At 38.2% G+C, this 24,922-nt stretch overlaps 1 protein-coding gene across 1 annotated transcript; it reads left to right on the top strand.

Annotated features, from left to right (window-relative positions):
* Positions 1-2,777: 2,777 nt before the first annotated feature.
* ylpm1 (YLP motif containing 1) lies at positions 2,778-22,803 on the top strand. Its single transcript, XM_048208460.1, is given in 25 exon segments — positions 2,778-3,505; positions 7,329-7,499; positions 7,501-7,530; positions 7,686-7,883; positions 8,021-8,592; positions 8,673-9,042; positions 9,044-9,484; positions 9,486-10,409; positions 10,411-10,766; positions 10,880-11,006; positions 11,101-11,260; positions 11,339-11,428; positions 11,511-11,673; positions 11,900-12,054; positions 12,919-13,073; positions 13,156-13,218; positions 13,754-13,873; positions 13,962-14,138; positions 14,261-14,344; positions 14,472-14,555; positions 14,661-14,741; positions 20,290-20,341; positions 21,525-21,649; positions 21,929-22,109; positions 22,477-22,803. Coding segments are annotated over 24 exon segments (5,304 nt in total). The 5' UTR covers positions 2,778-3,046; the 3' UTR covers positions 22,076-22,109; positions 22,477-22,803.
* Positions 22,804-24,922: the final 2,119 nt, after the last annotated feature.

The raw sequence follows: 24,922 nt of genomic DNA, 5'->3' as shown, positions 1-24,922 counted from the left end.
AATAATTTTAAAAAATGGCTGATTAAGTTGTCAGAATGGTAATTTATTAAACTGATCTCTGGACTGAATTACTGGATTTCCCCCCTTGAGCACGATACTTGTTGCCTGGAAAATCCAGCCTCACCGCTGTACCAGCAGATGAGTCTGGTCGGCCATTAAATCAATTCGATTTCTACGGCCGAGTAAACAGGAAGCGGAGTAAACCAATCAGAGAAGGGTGGATATGACGTTAGCAAATCGACAAGAGAGTCAACAGCGAAAAGTAAATAATTAATGTGTTTTTGGTCATTTAAAACTGAATTCACGGCTGAATAGAACAAACTCTCGGGTCTCGCGTGCGCCATCTTTGTTAATTAGGGACTTTAAGCAACAGCTGTTGATGGAACGGCAACGACGACCGGAAGTAAACTGTCAACTGCCGTAGCTAAAGAACGCAAAAATCACTAAGCAACAACAAAGAGGATGGCGTGGATCATTTAATCATTTGACATAGTAAACAATACATTACATGTAAATAAAAGCAAGAGAATGGTTGCTGTTGGCATTAAATGACATACAGATACAACTAAAATACAACATAACCATAGAACATAACATTTACTTATCTAGTCTGTCACGTATTATCGACTACGGCAAATCGGCTACCCTGCCGTAGTAGACGGTTACAGTAGAACGTCAAGAAGTAGCAGTTAAATTTGCGCATGCGCAATGGAACGCCAGAATGCCGTTGCCGTTGTATCAGCAGCTGCTGCTTAAAGTCCCTATTGAAGGGACTGACGGAGGGCGGACTGACCAGACTGATATATCTTGTAGAAGTTGGACTTACCAGGCAACGATACTTGTGCAGTGCCTGTAGTTTATATGCCACTTTGCTTCATGAAATAGGAGTGTATAAAGTACAGAGAAATTAAATTGATATGAGTCAAATTTTACTCCAAGTACTGTGTTTACCCAAACATTTACTTAAGGTATAATAAAAATTTTTTTTTCCATAATCCATATTTAATTGTACATTTTTAAGAATTTAAAAGTATATATTTTCCTTATTTTTGGAATCTAACTTAAAGAAATTAAGATACAGTAGATTCTTTAAAAGTAGCTAGCCTATCCTTACATGCAGTTTGTAAACATTCTTTTGAGTTTTTACTTCGTCTAAGTGTCACATATTGTGGTCTCAATGAGATGAATGACACAGAATTACTAAACCATGATACTTTATTTATTCAACTAAATTGTCAAAATACAATTACAAAACAGTGTTTGCAAACAGCGATGACGTTTTTTATGGGCGGAGCCTACCTGGTTGCAGAAAATGACAGTTGAGCAGTGGCAGTCTATGGAAGCCACGAAATAAAGAATAAAAAAAGTTAATTTCGAGTTTATATCTCACAATTCTGACTTTTATTTCTCACAAATCTGAGTTTATATCTCACATTTCTTACAAAGAAAAACAGAATTGTGAGATATACTCGTTATTCTGTCTTTTCTGAATTGCAATTTATCCCGCAATTCTGACTTTTTTCCCCTCAGAATTGTGAAATAAACTCACAATTGCGAGTTATAACGTCCGAACTGGGAGTAATAAACACACAAATGCAGGAAAAAAGTCAGAATTGTGAAATAAAAATTTGATAGACTATGTTTAAAAGTTATCTATGTAAAATGTTATAGGTTTAAATATTATTTCATGCTGTAACTGCTATGTATGTATTTTTTTGCATTCTGATTCCAACATCCAGAGGCACAACAAAACATTTTTCTCTTATTCTGTGGATTTTGCACATTTTCCTCCAATTGCTACCGCTATTTTTCTGCAACCACTATGCGCGCGCAGCTGCAAGTGACGTCATTGTGACGTCTGCTACAAAGTGGTCTATACTGTACGCCTGTATTATTACAAATGAAAAGAACTTTTTTCAGACCCATTATTCTCTCCTTAGATGGTGTTAATAAGATACACTTTGCTTCTTATTGTTTTACTGATTTTATTTACAAACAAAAAATGAATTCTTGAATGAAATGAAAAGAGTCTTCGGCTGCGTCCGAAAACCTAGGTAGCTGTCTTGCTGCCTCGCTGTCTTATAAGAGAATGACTTGTACGGCAGTGTTTGTGCATGAAGGTACACGAAATTGATTTCGGACAGACACCTGAGGCAGCGTAACAGTTTAATGATCTACAGCAATATAGCGCGAGCTTTGGTGAGAAGAACTAAATAAATATTTAATTATTACAGTAGTAATTTCTCGATAGAAATTATATCAAAATTGAAATTTGTTGGTCAAAATCGTACATTTATACACAAACTGAGCAGCAAACACAACTTTCGGATCTGAAGAAGGTATCTCATGAGACAGGAAGTAAAGCTAACATTGGATTCGGACGTGCCTTGATACCTTACTACCTTGAAATGTGTCCTCAGAAGGCAGCATTTACCAGTTTTCGGACGCAGCCTTCTTTTTGTTTTATGGCGGTTGGCAAAGTAGCTTATGGTGTATTTCCGCCATCTACTGATTTGGAACGTGAAGAATGAAGGCAAAAAACAAACAAACAAAAAAACACTGAATCATCTAAAATCCTAGCAATATGTCTCCTTAAGATAAGTTAAAGTAGCTTTGTGCACAATACTTTTTTAATGTATGATTTCAAAATTGAATGCATTTATAACTAAAGCCAAGGTGTTGCTGAACTAGTCCGACAGGTGGTGGTAATGCGCCAAAACACGTTCAAGAAGAAGCGTAAAGGAAATGTGATGACGTATTACACAAGTGGGCGTCATGTTGACGACGCTCGGACGCAGGCGCATTCGGGCACACGCACAGGCTCGGCGAGGAAATAGCATTTAAACAATAATTATGAATGTAAACGTTTTGTTTCTTGCACTTCTGTAAAGATAAATTATTTTTTTCTATTTTCATGAGATAGTTAGAGTCTGTGTTTATAACTGCGTTCATATTTTCAATTAGCAGTAGCGATAGTTTCGAAGTAACCGGCTTTATGCGATCAGGCAGCTAGGCCTTGCCTGGCCCACACTGTCTCGGTTCAAGCATGCATCCCTCCTGGGGCGGTTATGGAGGTGCACCCCAGCCTCCTCCACACTTCGGCCCGCGGCCTCATCAGTTTAGGGGACCTCAGCCCCCACCAGCAGCAGCAGCAGCAACGGCAGGATTTGGAGGATATGGCGCTCCGTCAATTACAGCGTCATCTAATTTCTCTAGTTTACACGAACAGCATTTACAACAAATGCAGCAATTGCAGCAACTCCATCAGAAGCAGCTGCAGTCTGTGCTGCATCACTCCGGCAACACCAACACCAGCAGCAGCGGGCCTTCTCCGTACTGGCAGACAGGCGGTGCACCACCTAACAATTTTCAAGATCCATCAACTCTGAGAGGTCCTACTGGGCCGCCTCAACCTCAGCCTCCGCCGCCTGAAGTGAAACCTCCAGCTCCCGAGCCCGCATCGTCCTCTTTACCTGCTGCGAAGACCCCCGCTCCAGTACCACAGGTTAGCGATACCGGTTCATCGGTGGCGGATGAAAAGCCCGACTTTTCGTCGATGTCTCAGAAGGCAAGCTTCTGTTGCATTTCTTCTTCCTCTTCCTCCTCCATTTCTTCTTCTTATTACTCTTGATCTTCTTCTTCTTAATGTTGTGTGTTACTGTAACAATAAAGAAGCTTTATACTGCACATACATTTCCTGCTTGTGTAGATTTCGATACAGTACATTATAATTAATATAAACGATACATTTGGGTAATTACAAACTTCCTAAAACTATTGCATGCCATGTCCTGATGACATACTCCGTTTTAAAACGTTTTTCAAACAATATTTTGTTAATTATCTTACAGGTATTTAATGATAGATGTCCGTTTTTATGACCTTTTATTACCTGACTAAGAGTATTTCTTTATATTCTTTTATCAAAGGTTCATTGAATTAACGAGTAATTTTAAAGGGTTAGTTCACCCAAAAATGGAAATTCTGTCATTAATTTCTCCCCCTTATGTTGTTCCAAACCCGTAAAACTTTTGTTCATCTTCAGAACACAAATGAAGATATTTTTGATAATCTGAGAAGTTTCTGTCTCTCCGTTGACAGCTGCGCAACGGACACTTTGATGCTTCAAAAAGTTCATAAAGAGATCGTAAAACTAATCCATATGGATCGACTGGTTTAGTCCAAATTTTCTGAAGAGACATGATTGCTTTGTATGATGAACAGATTTGAATTTAAGCTTATTCACATATAAACATTGATCAGCGAACATAAACGGCTCAACGCGCGAGAACAAACCTCTTATAGAGGCTCAAATGTGCAAACATGCCTGAGCTTCCGTTTACCACAGATGATGAATGTTTATATGTAAACATATAAGCCTAAATTCAATCTGTTCATCATATAAAGTGATCATGTCCCTTCAGAAAATTTGGACTAAAACACAAATTCGTATGGATTAGTTTTACGATCTCTTTATTCATTTTTTTGAATCATCTGTGTCAGTTGCGTAGCTGTTACTGGAGGGACAGAAAGCTCTCAGATTTCATCAAAAAGATCTTCATTTGTGTTCCGAAGATAAACAAAAGTCTTACGGGTTTGAAACGACATGAGGGTGAGTAAATAATGACAGAATTTTCATTTTTGAGTGAACTAACCCTTTAAGACGAGGCATAGGTCACAGCCATTTAACAGCCATTATATTCAAGTACACTAAAACATATCACAGGATTGTGCATACTTTCTGGCCTTCTCTCATTGTAAAGCAGCTCCCTGTGCTTTATACTGGCTTCTTTGACTGCTCTTTCATTTTATTCTTTCATTTTGTTCATGAAAGAATTCTCTTTTCCTGCTAGAAGCTAAAGTGAGTGGGACAATAGTGCCGTACAAATTTTAATTAATTTATTAAAATTTACCACAATTAATAAACTTTTAAAAAATTCATTTAAAAAATATGCTTCCTTGCTTTTGCTTTCAGATTCAAAAATAAGTGTTTTCATCATTTGTTTTCTCATCATAACCAAACATACTGGTCAAAACTCTCTTCGCAGTTCCTGATAGCAATCAATAGTAGAAGCAGTATATATAGAGACGTGTACATGTATCTTCTTTGGAAATCTCAGGACCAAAAAATGTTTATCCAATCATTGCATTCAGTCTGATGTCCTACCTGCCTGTCAGCATATGTATTTCCATACCCGCGCTGGCATCACACGTCATTAGCGCGTTCTGTAAGGCTATGCAGAGTTGTAGACACAGTCACAGAGCACCACAAGCAAACAGTAACCGCCTATTACAGTTCCTCCTGAATCAAAACAACAAGCTTATGCTGCGTTCATAGCATGTCATAACTGTAATTACAAGATAGCAACCCGTGAATTTCTAACCAGAGCTGTTCACGTCCTCAGACTAAGGCTGGGCGATATGACCAAATTCTTATCACAATATGAGTAATTTTATATCACAATAACAATATATATCACAATATAGTTATTTTTGCTTTAAAGGTGCCATAGAATGCTTTTTCACAAGATGTAATATAAGTCTAAGGTGTCCCCTGAATGTGTCTGTGAAGTTTCAGCTCAAAATATTTATTCATTTTTTTTAACTGCCTATTTTGGGGCATCATTAAAAATGCGCTGATTCAGCGTGCTTCCCCTTTAAATGCTCGCGCTCCCCACCCCAAGCTCGCGACTCTATAATACATTGCATAAACAAAGTTCACACAGCTAATATAACCCTCAAAATGGGTCTTTACAAAGTGTTCGTCATGCAGCATAACCGATTGTCAGTATGGTATTTCTTTTGATGTTTACATTTGATTCTGAATGAGTTTGAGGTTATGCTTCGTGGCTAATGAGCTAAAGCTAACATTACACACTGTTGGAGAGATTTATAAAGAATGAAGTTGTTTATGAATTATACAGACTGCAAGTGTTTAATAATGAAAATAACAACGGCTCTTGTCTCTGTGAATACAGTAAGAAACAATGGTAACTTTAACCACATTTAACAGTACATTAGCAACATGCTAACGAAACATTTAGAAAAACCATTTACAAATATCACTAAAAATATCATGGATCATGTCCGTTATTATTGCTCCATCTGCCATTTTTCGCTATTGTCCTTGTTTGCTTACCTGCATAACGTCTGATGATTCAGACCGCGCAGCATAGCAACCTCACGTGACAGAGACGCAGTTGACATATTTCTACCTGCTAATCGTGTCTACCAGTATATTGCCCACCCCTACTTATGGTGCTTAATACACCTTAACATCGATCGTATCTCTAATTCGCGATCGCCTTCTCGCGCACTTTGGCAGTGTGCGCTACACCGAGTTCCTTTTCAGGATATATTCCGCTTATAACTCTTTTAACATCAAGCATGTCCTGCTCCTTATATTCTCAGTCATGCATTTCATCACTCTGAAGTGTAAATAGTGCAATATATTTACATACTACGATATATGATATAGCAAAATCTCTAATGATAGACATTTTATTTAGTGGTAATGATATATATCATATCGCACAGCCCTACCTCAGACTTAGATTTATGCGTTTCTATGTAGGGCTGGGCGATATATCGCATGCAATTGTCACGCACATTTCGTCAGTAAAGCCGGTTCCCTGATTACCGCTAAATCGCCATCACCTGCTTTCAAATGGAGCGGCATTTAATAGACAGAGCCGTAGTTCACTGACAAGCTACGCAATATTGCGTTCATTATCGCAGATGAATCGCCTTCGATAATGAACGCGATATTGCGTGTCTTGTCAGTGAACTACGGCTCTGTCTATTAAATGCCGCTCCATTTGAAAGCAGGTGATGGCGATTTAGCGGTAATCAGGGAACCGGCTTTACTGACGAAATGCGCGTGACAGTTTCATGCGATATATCGCCCAGCCCTATTTCTATGTCAATAATGTCAATATCTCATCTCATACTCTTTATCAATGCTGAAAAGAATCTGCTGCAGTCAGGTGCCACAACTAAGAGCCCTGTAAGTTGTTTACGTTCATTATTATTATAATGTCATGTGCTTTGTGACATGAGGTAATTTAATGCCATCATCTCGTGATGCTTTGCAGACTTCATGCGTTCATGTGTTTTGGAAAAGGTGTGGCTTTGGAGAGCTAGCTTGCTATTGCTAACCTCTTCAAAATTGCCTACCCTACTTTTAATAGACATGGACATTAAAATATCCATTTTCATGTTTAAGTGAAATATTTATTCATTATTAAAAGTATTTAATTTGTACAGTATTTGAATTCAAACAATGCAAAAATGTTATATTTGTTTATTTTTAAATTTATTGTGTACAGGAGCAGCAGGAATATTGGTACCAGCAGCACCTTCAAAATTTGCAAAAGCTGAAAAATGAGAAGGCAAAGCAGAATCAAAGTTCAGCTAATGGAGGCCATGCTTCAGCTCCTCCGCCTCCAGTTGAACCCCCAAAGAGCACCCCTCCACCACCACCTCCCAAAGAGGAACCCCCCTCCTCCCCCACCACCTGAGGAATCAAAGGTAATTTCTCCTGCTTAATATTTGCATCCAGTTGTTGTTTTTTTTTTTCAATTTTTTTTTATTTTTTTATACCTTTTAAAAATGTGGTTCAGAATCAGTTGATTTCTATTATTTAATTTATATCATATTTAATTGATTACTGAAATTCATCACAGCCCAGTGGCATCAGTGATGCAGGAGACCCAGCTGAAGCAGCACGTCTTCAGCAGCTGCAGGCGGCAGCTGCCCATTGGCAGCATGTGCAGCATCAAAGGGCCAGCCTTCAGTACCAGGCACTCATGCAAGAGCATGCTCAACTACAGCAGATCCTGCAACAGTATCAACAGGTTATTCAACAGCCAGCGCATCTCCAGGTACAAATTCTTGTCTTACTAAATTGCTCAGTGGTTCTTAATTTGCATGGTTGGCTCAGAAAATATCTTGGACTAGAGAAAAAAAAAGTAAAATAATGTTACAATATTATTTATGATTGTTCAATTATATCCACCAGACATTGCCCTTGGAAATGCAGTTGCAACACTATGAAATGCAGCAACAGCGATTTGCTCCATTGTACCAAGAATGGGACAGGCACTTTAATTTGTGGTTAGAACAGTTTCAGACATACCCACACAAAGACCAGCTGCATGATTATGAAGCTCAGTGGAGGCAATGGCAGGAGCAAATGAATTCAACTTCAGCTCATCTGCAAGAGAGAGTCACTACTCTAAGAGCTATGCAGCCTCAGTATGGTACAGGTCCTTCTTATGGAGGCATGATGGGACCATATGGGCAGCATAGACACCCTGTACCAGATGGAAACATGCATTTAGCTGGCCCAGGACTACCATCTATGCCTCCACCAGTTAACATGGATGCCATGTCAAGACCTTCACCACAGGGCCCACCACCTTCTGGACCAGTTATTCCACAGGGGCCATCACCTGCAGAATCTTTCCCATCTTCTGGTCCAGATTCTGTCTCTGAAACATGTAAAACTGCTGGACCACCTGGACCAGGGGTTCGACCACCTGGAATGGGGGTTCGACCCCCTGGGCCTCATGGAAGATTTGATGGCCCAAGGTATTGAACTTAAAATAAGGATAAATTGGGTAATACATTTTTTTTCTGGAGCTAGATTACTGATTTTATTTTATTTTCAGGTTTGAAGGTCCCAGAGGCCCACGGTTTGAACAGCCACCCCAGCAACGGTTTAGTGGGCCACCCAGATTTGACACTGGTCAGCGATTTAGCCGACCTCCCAGAGGTAATCCTCCACACCCAGGGGCTCCAGCAAGACTTGAGAATCCCCCAAGGCAGAATGCACCTTCACGTTTTGAAAGACCCCCTGTACCCCCTCAACAACCAGGGCATGGACACCAATCCAGTCCTGTCCCTGGAATTCAAACAAAGCAACAATCAGCAAAACCTGATGCACCACCAGTTCCTCCACCTCAAACAGGCCCAGAAAAACACAAAGATCCCTTAGATCAAAGTAGCAAAAAAGATGGTACTTCGACTGGTCCGTCACTGAACAGATGACATACTGGACACAGTGGATGGATTTTTTATTCAGAGTGGACCCATTCCTCAAACTCAGGATAATAAATCTGAGAATATCAGTGCTGATACTGCAAAGCAGGATAAGGGGACAGAAGATGGAACTAAACCATCCTTACCTACGGAAAGTTCAAACACCACCAACAAAAAATCTCAGAACTCTAGCTCACAACCTCCTAAAACTGGTCATATTGCCACTACAACAAGCAATGGGCCACCGCAACAAGCAAAGCCTCCTCAAAATAAGTTTAAACCTGATACAATTAAGGAGGCTTCTAGGGGGCCACACATGTTGACTCAGACAGGTCCACCACAGGCGACACGAGGGAGAGGAAGGGGCCAAGGGCCAGTGCCTCTTCGAGGCAGGGGGCGTGCACGTGGTCGAGGGCAGTACGGGGGACAAATATCTGATCCAGAACTGCCAGAGAGAAATTATGGAAGAGGATCCCTATGACCATCAGGAAACGGATGATACAGGGCATGGAGAGGACCAGGATTTGGTTTGGAGAGACCCCTCTTTAGATGGTCCTGGAGAAATAGATGACCAGGAAGCACCCCTTGAGATGTGGCATCCAGAGGAGGAACACTTTCCAGAAGAGTACCCAGAGAGCACTCATCCAGGCGAACACTGGGAAGAAGAATCACAGGATTATTGGGAGGAAGAAGATCCATACTGGACAGAAAGAAGACCTCCCATGCATGCTAGACCTCCTTTTCCTCCAGGGGGCCCCAGAAGACCCCCTTTCCATCCTCGATTTATGCTTCATGGCCCTAGGCGCCCCCCTCCTCCTGGAAGTTTGCAACACAACCCACATGGACCTCCTCTCATGGGACCACGTGGTGGAATGGGACCACGATTCAGGCGGGGTGTAGGCCCATGGGGACCACTACCCCACCATGACATTATGGAGCGAGACTTGAGACGGCCACCACCTCCTCATGAAATCCTGGCAAGGGATCCAGCTGTACCTCTTGAATATGATGAAGAAATTGATAGAGAACCTGGATGGCCTCATCCACGTGGTCGAGGGCTGAGACGTCCTTCTTTACCTCCCCATGAAATGGGGAGAGGTATGAGAAGACCACCCATTAGGCCCCCAATGCCAAGGGAGAGGTGGCGTGTCCCACCACCCCATGAAGAAGGAGATTATGAGGAGGAATACCCATATGGTGAAGAGGATGAAATGCACAGAAGACCTACTCATGAATATCCAGATTATGAGCAAGACGATGAGTATTATGGTTCTCGTGAGGAATGGGGCAGGGAGCAGCCTGACCTAGACTATCCACTTCATCGTCGCCCAGAGCACATTAGAGAGGAACATTGGTTAGAGGAAAGAGGAAAGATCATTCCCATATGAGGAAGAGGATCGATACAGAGAGGAACGAAGACGACCTTGTTACCCTGATGATTCGCCTTATCAAGAACGAGATAGGGAGCCTTCATTTCACTCTCATTCTGATTGGGAAAGGCCACCACCTCCACTCCCACAAGAAAGAGGTTACTCTCATCCAGCTGGTGAAACAAAGCACCATTATGAGCATAACCCAGAGTCTCTAGCTGGCCTGCCAGCACCTCAAGACCCGGATACCCCACTTGAGCAGTCTTCACCTAGTGCAACTAAAACTGTACTTGCTCTTTCTCAAAGGCAGCATGAGATCATTCTAAAAGCTGCCCAGGAGCTGAAAATGATAAGGTAAATTTAATTTTCCAACAGTGTATCATTATTTAAATAACATTCAAGTCATACAGGCCAACTTGGCTGAGATTTCATAAGCTGAAAGCTTACTGATTTATTTACCCTTATAGAGAGCTCCAGGAAAGCAAGAGGGCTTTAGGAGAAGCTTCCAACCCAGATTCAACTGGGTTGCCTTCAGAACTTCCCCCTGGAATTCTCGGATTGGAAATTCCACCTGAGGTTAAAAGTGCTCTTCAGGTATGCCAAATTATGCGCCTTGATTCAGAAGCGAATGTCTATAGCTTGTTATTGAAAAGTCACAGATTGCATGACCATTTTGTTTTTCTTAAAGGCTACCAATTTATTGTCCGAAACGGGACAGATTGTTCCCGGTCAACCTTTGGAAGCTGGTTTGCCCCCTTCAAATCAATCTATAGACTTTCTTCATTCTTCAGCACCTGCCCCTACAGCCACATTCATTGCTAAAACAGTGGACTATGGGCATGGTCGTGGTCAGTATATATTCTGCCTCTCAATTGACATAATTTTAAATGTATCTAGTCAAACTACATTGTGTTTTCATTTAACAGATGTTGGTGCAACAGTGGAAAGGATATCTTATGGAGAGAGGATTGTGTTGAGGCCTGCCCCACCGCCATCTGAGCGACTATATGAGAAAGGTTGGCTCTGTTCTGTTAATATTAGAATCGTTCATTTTAATTTTGTGTTTTCCTTGTGTGATGAACTTCTTTTTTTTGTTAGAACTACTTGGCCCCAGAGACCCATACTATGACAGAAGAAGTGACCCATATGGTGGTCCCAGAGATTATGACAGAGATTGGGAGAGAGATCCATATAGGGAGAAGCCACCTCTGGATTATGAGAGAGACAGATATGAAAGGGACCGTTACCTACGAGATGAACGGTAGGTACTTCAAGACTTTACCGCTGCATCTATTTCTCACAGTAGCACCTGATATTTTATGTATTTAATACCCACATTGGTTTACTAATATTAAAACATTTCATTATCTGCAATCTGTGAAAAAAATATCTGCGAAGAGCATTAGTTTGTCACAGACTGGGGAAAAAAGTGCAGTATATATCTAGAATTTTAACATGTGTTATTTTTTTTGTATGACTGGTTTCAGACCTCCACTTGGGCCTCGTCCAGGACACAGGGACAGGGAAAGAGATCACTCAAGTCGTTCGAGCAGGGACCGAGAGGTTTATAGCCGATCAAGTTATGAGAGGTCTTCCTATGAAAGGAGTCTTGAGCATTATGACCATGGATCCTCAAGCTATGGTAGTAAGTTTATTATAAAAGAATCCATCGCAACTTTCAAAGTTGCGTGTCAATTTTTTAACATGAAAATACTTAATCCTATTTCATCTTTGATGCAAACATGAGTATAAGAAATACACTTGTAGGTAGATTTCCTTGTAAAGTGTAAACACAATGGCTTGTTTCAACAACCCTGACCAACCCAACATAGCAATACTTGGCTCAGCTAATGTTGTGATTTTGGGAGGAGTTTTTGGGGAAACCTGTTTGAAAACAGGCTAGTGGCACAGAAAGTAAACATTTCTCTTTAACTTAACGTGTAACTTTGCCAATTTTCAACCTGCTTTGTATTGTTACAATCTCAGTAATATATGTAAATCAACAATGTTTACTCATTCTCTGTGTTACCTGGGCTGAAAAATTGTGTATTTGTCTGGATCTTTGAATTCTTGCACCCGGTAACAATACAAGTCAACACCATTATGACCAAAAGTTTGCTAAGAAGTATTTCCACCTAAAGCAAGGTGATATTTGACCCTGGTTACTGTATGACTGGTGGGAGTGGCCTTGCCATGCCCAGTGCATTTTGGGTTTTGACGTTTTTCCTACCTATTTAGCAAACTGGAAGACAGCAGCCTTATTTCTCATTTTTTCTCTAGTCAGGTTGCAATAGTTTAATTTTTTTTTTTTTTTTTTTGCCTTTCTACTGCATAGGCAGCCAAGATTTATTGAAAGCCCATTTTGCCAGTGGTGAAGTACCCTTTTAAAATGGTCCTGTTTCACAAGCCAATCAAATGTGAAGTCAATGTATCATGAATAACTGAGTAATCACTAAAAAGCCTAAAAAGTTGGGTCCTGTGTAAGATGCCTATATTTCTTACCCAGGTGATCGGAGGAGCTATCCAGATGAGCGCCCCCCGCCACCCACATCACTGCCCCCTCCTGCACCTGTTGCCCCTCCTCGTGTGGAGAAGAAACCAGAGACAAAGAATGCTGAGGACATCCTCAAACTCCCAGGTCGATCAACTCGACCTGACAGGGTATGCCACAATTATTTTATTATATTTATTATTATGCTCTTTTGAATATTATGCTTTACCCACAGTATTTTTTTCTTTTTAGATTGTAGTCATCATGCGTGGTTTACCTGGAAGTGGCAAAAGTCATGTGGCAAAACTGATTAGGGTAATGCTTAATTTATTTTATTGTGCCTTTTTTTTTTTTTTTTTTTTTTTTTTTATTATTATTATTATTATTATTATTTTTTTTTTTTTTTTCCCCAAACAATCTGAAAGTATACTTGGTCTACTCTGGTCTTTAACTTGTCCTGTTATAGAATTTGACAAGTCCTCAGGGTGGATGATAAAGTTGCCTCAAATGTCGGAACTGGATGCTATTATTAAGTTGGCTCATAAATATGAATAACAGAAAACTAGCCGCAGTAGGAAAAAAATGATGCTTATGTTCTCTATACTGCCCCTGTCGGCAATACTGAGACTGCAGTGCATATTTCATATGTTTCATTATGATTTCATCAAGCTTGCATAGATAGAAGTGCTTGTGAGGAGATGTTTTGGCCATAAGAGAATTCATATAACCAAAGGAAAGAACAAAATAACACTTTAACTAATGTAAGATGTTCTGTATTTGATTTTTTTTTTTGTAAATGACTTTGTCATTTCAATTTATTCATGAAGTAAACATGCTTTTACTGATGCAGGATAAAGAGGTTGAATGTGGTGGTGCTCCACCCAGAGTTCTGGGTCTGGATGACTATTTCATGACTGAAGTGGAAAAAGTTGAGAAGGACCCTGATACTGGGAAGCGTGTCAAGAACAAGGTTTGAACTATTCTTTGTGTTCATTGTTTATTTTAAATGAGAAACCTTAACTCATTTTCCCTAACTGATCATGCATGTCTTTCATTAGGTGCTTGAATATGAATATGAACCAGAGATGGAAGATACATATCGAAACAGCATGTTGAAGACATTTAAGAAAACACTGGATGATGGATTTTTCCCATTTATAATCCTGGATGCCATTAATGATAAAGTGAAGTACTTTGACCAGTTCTGGAGTGCTGCTAAGACAAAAGGATTTGAGGTGAGCATCCTCTGTGTTTCATGTAAATTTCCTTGCTAGTAAATGCTGGGCATCTCTGTAGATCAACAGTATCTACATTTGTTTTTGTAGCTCTACCTCATATCTCACTTTTTTATTATCAGGTGTACTTGGCTGAAATCACCACTGATCAACAAACATGTACAAAGAGAAACATACATGGGCGAACACTAAAGGATATCACAAAGGTATTTTCTTTAACTTAATTTACAGTTTGAGCACCTGCTGTTTTTATGATTAGTTCAGATTATTACCAGAATTATAATGATGTTCATTGTTCATGAGCCTGACTAATAATATGCATTTTGTGCACAGCTGGCCAGTGGCTGGGAGTCTGCACCACCCCATATGATACGACTAGATATCAGGTCTCTACTGCAGGATGCGGCAATTGAAGATGTAAGTTTGTTGATGACTTGTGCCTTTTGTGTTCATTAAAGAAATTGTAAATGTGTTTTCCTTGTGCTTCTCTTCTCGTAGTAACATAAATTGCTTTTGTGATAGGTGGAGATGGAAGACTTCAACCCATCTGAAGAAGAAATAAAGGCTGATGTGAAAAAGGAGGATGACGACGAGACGGATCTGGTAGGACCTCATTTTGCATGCATGCTTTTTATCCAATAATTTAAACTGTGACTTTATAGTTACTTGTTTCTCACCTAAACAAGGTAAGTACTCTTATTATTGATCAAGATGAAACAAATAAAAAAGAATATTCCTGAGACATGGGATCTCATGGGGTATTTTAAACCATTCCAATCCATATTCTGAATATGGATTATTAAATGCTTTCTCAAGAAAATATATTGGCAACAGCAAATATCATGTTGTCTCACTAAAGGCAGTGACTTGACCTAATTTTAAAGTGTGTGAAAAATGAACAAACTTTGATGTTTTGAAATAGTGTAATTTATAATGGTATCTCTGTTTATCCACCCAAATCTTCATATTTACTTAATCCTTATTTAAAGATCCACAACATTTTAGCTAATTAAAATAATATTTAACTTACAATTCTGTCCATGGAGACTTGTAATTGGCAATGTACATTTTTTAAAATGTCACTGGCAGAACTGATCCCCCGAGTTTGTTACTTTTAGTAAAATGTAAGCTAAGCTTTTAAAATTGCACAATGTAAGCTGAAACTTGTTTCAAATACATTGCTCTTCTACGTTACTAATTGATTTAAACTAGCAGTAGACAGTTTTTTTTTTTTCTTCAACAGGTTATCCAGACTTGTAACTCCTTCACAGCAGAATTTTAAAATGTGCACGTTACCGTGTGTCAAATTTAGAGGTTAAAACACAACTTTATTAGTATGGTATGAAGTGAAATCTGTTAATTTCCCTTCTGAGAAGTCTTCATTTTCTACTCAAGCAGTTCTATGGCTACACTTGAATGTAAGATTTAAGCATCAAAATACAAGTCAGCTAGTAAAGCTTAAGACTTTGATGGCTTATTTAGAGCAGTTTGGTTTTCTGACTTGCAAATGGATGCAAGAATTTCCCATGATGTAGCTGTTTTGAGAAAATCTCATTTTATCTAGCCAAATATTAAATGGCCTCACAATTAGTATGCTCCTCACACAGAAAAGCTATGTTCTGCTTGATGTAGTTGAATTCCTAATACAGACCTTTTATTGTGAGACTCAGTGCAAGATTGAAAGCATTTCAGTTTCATCTTGTAGGAAGCTCTACACAGCTATGCAATTTTGTCTTTGTGCCTTATATTAAAGCAGGTATCACAATAGAGCCATTAATTCAATGAAGCTACTTTTAAAAGGAAACATTTTTTTTAAGACCTAAACCAAATAACAACCTTGCCAGAAAAATCAACTAGTATTATGTTGATAAAAGCACTAACTTTACCTAGGTTTGTTCTAACAAGCTGTACTTGTAGTAAAAATGATATTTTTAAATATCTGAGATTGTGTTCGTCTGAAAGAAGATAGTCATATACACCTAGGATGGTTTGAGAGTGAGTAAATCATGAGATAATTTTCATTTTTGGGTGAACTATCACTTTAAAGAACAGTTGAACTGAATGATGGCTAATCAAATGAGGACAATTAAGCTTTTCTAAATTTGAAAAAAAGTAACTATTTCAGTTTTTTTTTTTTTTTTTTTAATGCCAGGTTCAAAATACACTATATCAGCCCAATTTTGGCACAATCCGTTTGATGTAGGGTGTCGTGGTAATTCGTAAACAACAATGGCCGTTGCGATGCAAGAATCAATTGTTTCATCTCGTGCCATAGTGGACGACAACCAACAACACATTTGCGGCGCTTCACGATGTCACGAAAGAAAGACTAGCATGTTTAATTATTTTCCGTCCTCCCCAATGAGGTCTGTCACATCTGTGCCATTAGCCAATAGGAGCACAGAAGCTCTTCCGTACACATCCTTCAAACATAGTGAAACGCGTGAGAGAATGGTTTTTCAGTGAGTACTGATATTAGCATTAAGCTAACGTGCCGCTTCGGGAGCTTGTTTGTTTACGTATTTGTTTCCGGAAGTCAGTCACTAGTTCAGCTTTCTCGACAACATCACGCACATTGTTAAAGACGGCAAGCGATGGTCGGAAAACAATGTGTAGTCTATGTTCCTTGTCTGCAACACAACAAGAATTGAATACTCAAAATCGCATAATCTGGCACAGAGACTCGTAACAGACAAAAATAATAGTCTGAACCTGGCATTACACAGGACCGTTTTAGTTTAAGTAAAGGATTCTTTCATTTTGAAAAAGTTTATGCAAACTCAAAGCCTTTTTCCTGTCAAAGTTTGTCCATTTGTGTATGGTTGATTACAAGACAAAATTCATAAATAGTTCTTTTTTTGTACATAATGTTTGCACATCCAGCTTTGTGGACCCTTTTGCTCTTTGAAGTCTTTCTAAAATTAAGTTGAGCCTTTGTAAACTGGCTTTTTAAATGTACTTTAAAACTGAAATTTCAGAATATCAGTTAAGGAGTAGCACTGAATGAATCCTGGCTTTGAAAGAAAAAGCCAAAGCACATGGTGTTTATCATTGCAGATGCCAAACATTTTACCTTTTCTATACTCAAAGAATGCAACTTAATACATGGATTTTGGCTTGAAAGTAAAGTATAAAGAATAGTAATGAAGATGAAAAATCTATGTATCCTTGTTTTTTTGTCTCATCATTTTATCAGTTCATTCCTCTTTGCTGGTGTCAGTAGCAGTCATGTAAACCTTTAAAAAATGCTATGTATTTCAGTACCATTTTCAGTACTCCTTACTTTTCACCACTAACATTGATTATATGCATTTTAAAAGTTCATAGATTTCTAATGATCAGCTGGGGATGTAAGAGACTGTTCAGATCTTTGTAAAACTAGCTCTAATCCAACCTGTCTGTTCAGTCCCAGACCTTGTAACACTTATTCAGATCTTAAACTGTTGAAGAACAGTATCTTTGCCCTTGCAAATTATGCAGCAATAATTAATTTGAATTCTATATTTATGGAACTGGGGAAATTGTCCTATAAACTAGGGATGTGCACCATGACTAATTTCATTAACGTTTAAATGGAAATTGTGTAGTCTACTAGTCTATAAACATTTGTATAAGCAATCCATTTTGAAATAATATGAATCAAATGATCCAATCTCATACTGAATGCTGCTGAAAATAGGTAATGTACATGTGATGAGTATTCATAGATGCAAATTCCTCACCTTTCAGTGACGACTCAGCTTTTTGATATCAAAATAGTTCACTTATGGGATTTGCATAGATCCAATGAGAAAGTGTTTTTATTGGGGGGTGGGGGTTAGTTGTGAACTTTACAAGGGTAAATAAAGAACTGGTTCTTTCAGTAAGTACAGTACAGTGTTTCCTTTACTCTTTACTTTAAAAACTATGTATATAAAGGGTAATTTATGTATTTGGGGAACGGTGAAGAGAGGGCAAACAGTTTGCATTTCAGCTCAGTATTGCCGTCTAATCAGCCAATATTATCTTAAATAGCCTACATAGCACTTTATCTTTTATAACATGAGACTTTGACCAAATGTATTTGATCTTGATTTTGGTAAAATGTTGCAAAATGTAACAAAATGTAAATGTTGCAAATGTTTGTTTTTTTTTTTGTTTTTTTTACTGTAAAATTACAGTTTTGGACAAATTCAGATTTTAATGTTCTTACCTTTTTTCCCCCTTACATGTTTGCATCCCTGGTATTGTATATTAAACTTAATCATTCACTTAATCAACATTAGCTAATATAGCCTTTTTTTTAAAAATTATTTTTAAATCAACTGAATCAATAGGCAGTGCAGGACCAATTATTTCAAACCCTATAGTCTATTATAAGCAGAAATCTTTTTATTTTAAGAAAATAAAAGTTCGATTGCACGTCCTGATTTGAATGCGCTTCTCGTGTATGAAAAGTAGTTGTACACATCAGGCAGCAAAATCAAAAAAAAAAAAAGGCTTGACATGTTTAGTTTTATTTCATAACGTGTCTCATTTAAAATTCTGTATTTCCCTTATAACCGATAGTATAACAATCCTTTAATCAAGCTAATTTTTATATGCCAGTTTAACATGTAGAAGAAAATGGAAGAGTTTTGTGTAGGCCAAGTCAGAATACTCCCTCATCTTGCTCATCTTCTAAGTGGAGATAGAGGACATGGAGAAATTATTTTGAACAGTGTAATATGGCAGTATTTTGAACTATTTTGAACTGGATAAGCTAGACGTTTACATTGTCAACTAGAGCAGCCATATCGAACAGTCAACTAGTCTCACACATCCCTATTATAAACTATAGCTATGACCATTATGACCTGTGCAGTGATTTCCCCCCCCCCCCCCCAATGATCCATTACACAAAAATCACTTGAGACATTAATGTTCAAGGGTGTTTTGAGTGTTCACACACTTACCAAAGAGTACATATTTACAGCTTCAAACTTTGTCATGATTGGTTGCAAGTTGCAACACCAATGATTGTTTTTTTTATTTATTTGTATGTTTGTGTATTTTTATCTTTGAGATATTATACCAGACATTTATAGTTCTAAATCTAGCTAATTATAAAATATAAATCTTACATGGATTATTAGACTTGATAGCAGGTAGCAGAATGTTTTTGAACTAAAGCAAACATGCGATCTGTACTTTGTGGCAGTGTAATTTGTGGTTGTAAAAACTTGAAAATATTAAATTCTATACACAATAGAAAATATAATGCATTGAGGCAAAACGTGTCCATTAGAAACATTAGAATCGCTTATACAGAAATGTAATGTATGTATTGTCCAAAAAAGTAATAAATGTTTTACTTTAGCGCTATTACAGTGTAGATTGCCTTAGTGTGGATGACTTTATAGCAAAGTTTTAATTGTTGGTTTTTGTGTACACAGCCAGTATTATAATACCATTTCATTTAAATTAAGATATAGGTATTTACATTTAAACTAGTTTTAACTTTTCAGATCTTAATTGAGTGAAGTCAGTTTTACAGATTGGTACTTTAACTGTATCACTTTAATTGAATGGAAATTCTCAATTAAAAACAATTACAGAACTTCCTACTTTTCCATATTTTTATATTTGGCAGAAGAAAGAAGAGCTTCCTTTAGATCAGTGCTTCTCAATCCAGAAATCCAGTTTCTCTTGGGCAGGATTGAGAAATACTCCTGAAGGTTGCAGTGAATAATCATTTTAATTTAAAATTGGACTCCTTTGTCATTCTTGAGTATTTCCTGTGGGTTTGTGCTGTTGGCTTTTTGTCTTATCCCATAATGACCGATCTCTGCTGCAAAAATGTGTCTTGGCTTTGTGATTTACAATAAAATGAATGCATAAAGCAGTGATGTAGGAATATATAAAAACCTCAGTAGTATTAAAATATGCATGCTCTTCTGTATTCAGTAAGCATTTCCTCATTGTGTGGACTGTTTATCAATTGCTGAGAGCTCATTGTTGCCGTTGTGACTTATTAATTATCTCTTTTTCAAGCTTATTCCCTCATCATCCAAAGCATCATCATTGCTCCCCAGCCCCTATTCTGTCCCTGTCCTTCCTCTGTCACACTGTCTGTCCCCTCTGTCTCTCATCCCCTGAGGATTAACAGTTGGAGTGTCTCTCTGTAATATAGGGATACCTTCCGAAAAGCAAATGGGAGATGGACACTTCAGAAGCAAAGCTGGGTGGGTATTTATTTATAGTTTTACACAATATATTAAAAGCAGTATATGTTTGTACTGTATGATGTTGTCTTTTTTTTTTTTTTTTATATAATTATTTTTAAATATTTGGTGTCATTGTCATATATGGGTAATTACGTACTTTTTCCTGGGTTAATTAATCTTAAAGTAAGTTTTCAAGATTTCACACTTGCAACATTGTACGTTAATTATCCCGGAATTTACAAATGTACAATGCAAATCATTTTATTTGCATTTACTGAGGTCAATAACAACAATTAGACAAATACAGCACGTGAACTGTTTTATTAACTTAGAATATCATCATGTAGATCTGCTCTGGCTGCTTCAAGTCATCCGAAACACATTCATTTTGCTCTCAGACAGTTAAACACTCTGCATTAAAGGTGTATGTTTAGGGCATTTTCACACCTGGCTCATGTGTTTTGGAACCTGAAGCATTTTCTCCCTTTGTCTGGTTCGTTTAGGCACATATGAACATGGCAATCACGTTCAGATCCGCAACAAAATAACACTTAAACAAGGTGGTCTCAGCCCACTTGAAAAACTCGAGTGGTTTGCTTGTGGTGAGAAAGCAATCCGACCCAACAGACCATTACATATGTTGCGTGAAAAGCAGCAGTGTTTGTTTTGCTAATGCTTTTCAAAATGAATCATGAGTTAACCTGGATCAAACACAAAGTAAAATACCTATTTGAAATTTGAACATATTTCAGAACAACTGTCCAAAACACATTAAAATACTGAAGCCTTGATTCTTGCTCAAAATGAAAAAGTAAAATAGTTTACTCGCATGTGACTTGTAGTAACGATTTTTTGTCCAGTTACAAATGTTGCCTTGTGAAAGCGAACCGAACCAAGAAGAAATTGCAATGTTGCAATATTTTTGATCCCTGTTTCAGAACAAAGCAAATGATCTACAGGTCTAAAAACACTACAGGTTTAAAAAACACTGATCCAGCACTGTGTGAAAAGCCCTTGTAACTTTGCTTAATCCTAATGTGCATAAGATATGTCTTTGGACAGCCATTGATTATAACAGAATAATAGCTTTTTTTTTTCCTTATTAGTATGTAATTTACCAGGTTTTAGTAGCTTTGAAACAAATAAGTGTTCATCAGATGTAGAGTTGATGATGACTTGAGATGCTGCTTTGTCCTTCCAGACAAGTTGGATGGTCTGGCGGGAGGAGGCAAGAGAAAACGAGACAATGATGTTTCCGGCATGGAAGACTTCCTTCAGCTGCCTGATGACTATGCCAGTCGCATGTCTGAACCTGGCAAAAAGAGGGTAATGTGATGCACGTGTTTTTTTACGTATTCACTTTCACTTAGTATTTGCGGTCACCTATTGTTTAGTTTTTATTTTGAATGTTCTTGAGAATTGCAGATTGAGAGCCCTGTTTTGAAAATGATAGACTTGTTGGTCTGTATTTTTATTTTACTGAAGAAGACTCTCACCAGTTGGTGACCATCTGATTTGAATTTTCATTGCTTTTCTTGTTTGGTTATGGGCAGGGTCATGATTCAAACAAACATTTTGCACTCATTAAAATTACTCATCTTCCAGGTGCGCTGGGCTGATCTCGAAGAGAAGAAGGATGCCGACAGAAAACGCGCGATTGGTTTTGTTGTTGGTCAGACAGACTGGGAGAAAATCACGGATGAGAGCGGCCAGCTTGCTCAGAGAGCTCTCAACCGCACCAAGTATTTTTAGGAGATTTTGTAATGACAATTGTACAGCGTTTAAGGTGAGTTTCTAGTAATTCAGCTCTTTTGAATAGCCAAAACTGATAGTAATTGTGCTATGTGGATAGAAAGCTAGAGACATTAGTTTTTTCCTGTTTTTTAAACTTTAGAACATGATTTCCATCAGCTTACTCATTTACATCAAATTATGCTTAGGTTTAATGGCATTTTGGGTATAAAATTCAGCAAAAACAGCTTTTGTATTTTTGTACTTTTATATATGAAGTTTTTTTTCTTTAATTTTAGATTGACTGGGACTTGTTCAGTAGTTGTTTTCTTAGTAGTGAATGCGACCCACTGTCATTATACAATCAAGTTTTAAAAATTCTCTCTTCATGTTTTATTAACTAGTCTTTTTTGTTGTTGCAGGTTACCATGAAATTCTTCATTTTCAATTTGTACTGCCTGATGAAGAAAGAGCATTGACTCTTCAGTCGTTGGTCGATCCTGTAGTACACTTAATGGCCTTGGTATAATATCTGGTGTAATGTAAATGCCTTTTTGTTTTATCCACAATCTTATTTTAATAGACATTAAATATTGTGTGAGGTTTTGTAGCAGTGGTTCATTTGATTGTAGGTGATATCCTTACTTTATTTTTATTCCATAGATCTAATGTATTTGGCCCTGAAATATTCTTGTAGTTCACACACATGTACTCACTCAATAAAGCTTACAAAACAGTCTCATAAAGAACCCTTATACAGTCATTTTTCATTTTAAGTTGCTGTTAGAAAAAATGGTCTATTAAGCTGAATTGTGAAACTTTGGTTGGTGGAAGCTGTAATTAAAGATTCAAAAGAAACTCTTCAGATTGACGCAAGAAACATGACCAAGACATCTTACTTACAAAGTAGTTTACTGGCTTCTCATGTGGCAACAGATATTGATTGACAGGTCTGTTCCATTGGTTGTTTTTTTTGGCCTGCTCCTTGCTATTTGGTTTGCCACATAAGTTGCCAGCAAACGTTCAGGAATTTTGCACAAATACTTGTGACATACAGAGTTTGTCTAGACCAAAGCTTTGTGTATACATTTGAATTATACATTATATATTTGAATTTGTATACATGCACCCTAAAAGCTTTTTTATACCTAAAAATTGCAATAATGCAGTTCAAACATGAACTCCATGCTTGATTTTTAATAGACAATCTACCCTGGTTATGCTAAGATTCAGGAATAAGCTTTATTAATAACCAAGTCCATGTCTGCAGCAACGTTGTCTGTTTCTGTGAGTATATATTGTGATGCCAGCCACATTGGCTTAATATACACTCACAGCCACTTTATTAGGTACATCTTGCTAGTAGCAGGTTGGACCTCCTTTTGCCTTCAGAACTACCTTAATTCTTTGTAGCATTGATTCAACAAGGTGCTGGAAACTTTTCTCAGATTTTTTTGATATTGACATGACAGCATCACACTTGCTGCAGATTTCTCAGCAGAGAATTCATGATGCAAATCTCCCGTTCCACCACAACCCCAAAGGTGCTCTACTGGATTGCAATCTGGTGACTGTGGAGGCCATTTCAATATAGTGAACTCATTGTGTCATGTTGAAACCAGTTTGACATGATTTGAGCTTTGTGACATGACATATTATCCTGCTGGAAGTAGCCAACAGAAGATGGGTACACTGGTCATAAAGGGATGGACATGGTCAGCAACAATACTCAGGTTGGCTGTGGCATTTAAATGATTCTCCGTTGGTACTAATGTTGCTTTTCCACTGCATGGTGCTGCTTGGTATGGGTCACTTTTGCACAGCATGGTATGGCTCGGTACAGTGTTCTTTAAATAGTACCACCTCGGTTGAGGTTCCCAAGTGAGCCATACCAATACTAAAATGTGACGTGTAGACACTGTAGATCACTGATTGTTCAGAGAGAATAGTCACTAGTCAGTCACTAGTAGTCACTATCAGCGTTATTGGATTTGTGACACGAGACACTGAATCAAACGGCAGTAGAGGCAGCACAACTATAATGATAAGTCTATAATCCCACCCACTTTGAAGCGGTAATAAACTGCAGTGGAAAAGCAAACCAAGTCAAGGTAAAGGGAGCTGTGCCGAGTCATACCACGCAGTGGAAAAGCGCCATAAGGGGCCTAAAGCGTGCCAAGAAAATATCCCCCACATCATTACACCACCACTAGCAGCCTGACACTACCATCTGTATGTCACAGCAGAAATCGAGACTCGGAACAATCAGAACAGGCAACGTTTCTCCAGTCTTCTGTTGTCAAATTTTGGTGAGGAGGTGTAAATTTTAGCCTCCGTTTCCTGATCTTAGCTGACAGAAGTGGCACCCGGTGTGCTTTTCTGCTGCTGTAGGCCATCTGCTTCAAAGTTCGACATGTTGTGCGTTTAGAGAAGCTCTTCTGCAGACTGAGTGGTTATTTGAGTTACTGATGTCTTTCTATCAGCTCAAACCAGTCTGGCCATTCTCCTTTGACACCAACAAGGCTTTTTCGCCCACAGAACTGCTGCTTACTGGATATTTTCTCTTTTTCAGACCATTCTTTGTAAGCTATATAGATGGTTGTGTCTGAAAATCCCAGTAGGTCAGACCAGAAATACTATGACCAGCCTGCCTGGCACCAACAACCGTGCCACATTCAAAGCTACTTAAATCACCTTTCTTCCCATTCTGATGCTCAGTTTGAACTTCAGCAGATAGTCTTAATCATGTCTACATGCTTGAATGCATTGAGTTGCTGCCATGTGATTGGCTGATTAGATATTTGTGTTGAACAGGTGTACCTAATAAAGTGGTTGGTGAATGTATATGTAATGTATTTACAAAGGCTT

Source organism: Megalobrama amblycephala, linkage group LG11 (genome assembly GCF_018812025.1).
Source record: "Megalobrama amblycephala isolate DHTTF-2021 linkage group LG11, ASM1881202v1, whole genome shotgun sequence".
Taxonomy (NCBI): Eukaryota; Metazoa; Chordata; class Actinopteri; order Cypriniformes; family Xenocyprididae; genus Megalobrama; species Megalobrama amblycephala.
This window is presented reverse-complemented; position numbering and strand designations above follow the sequence as displayed.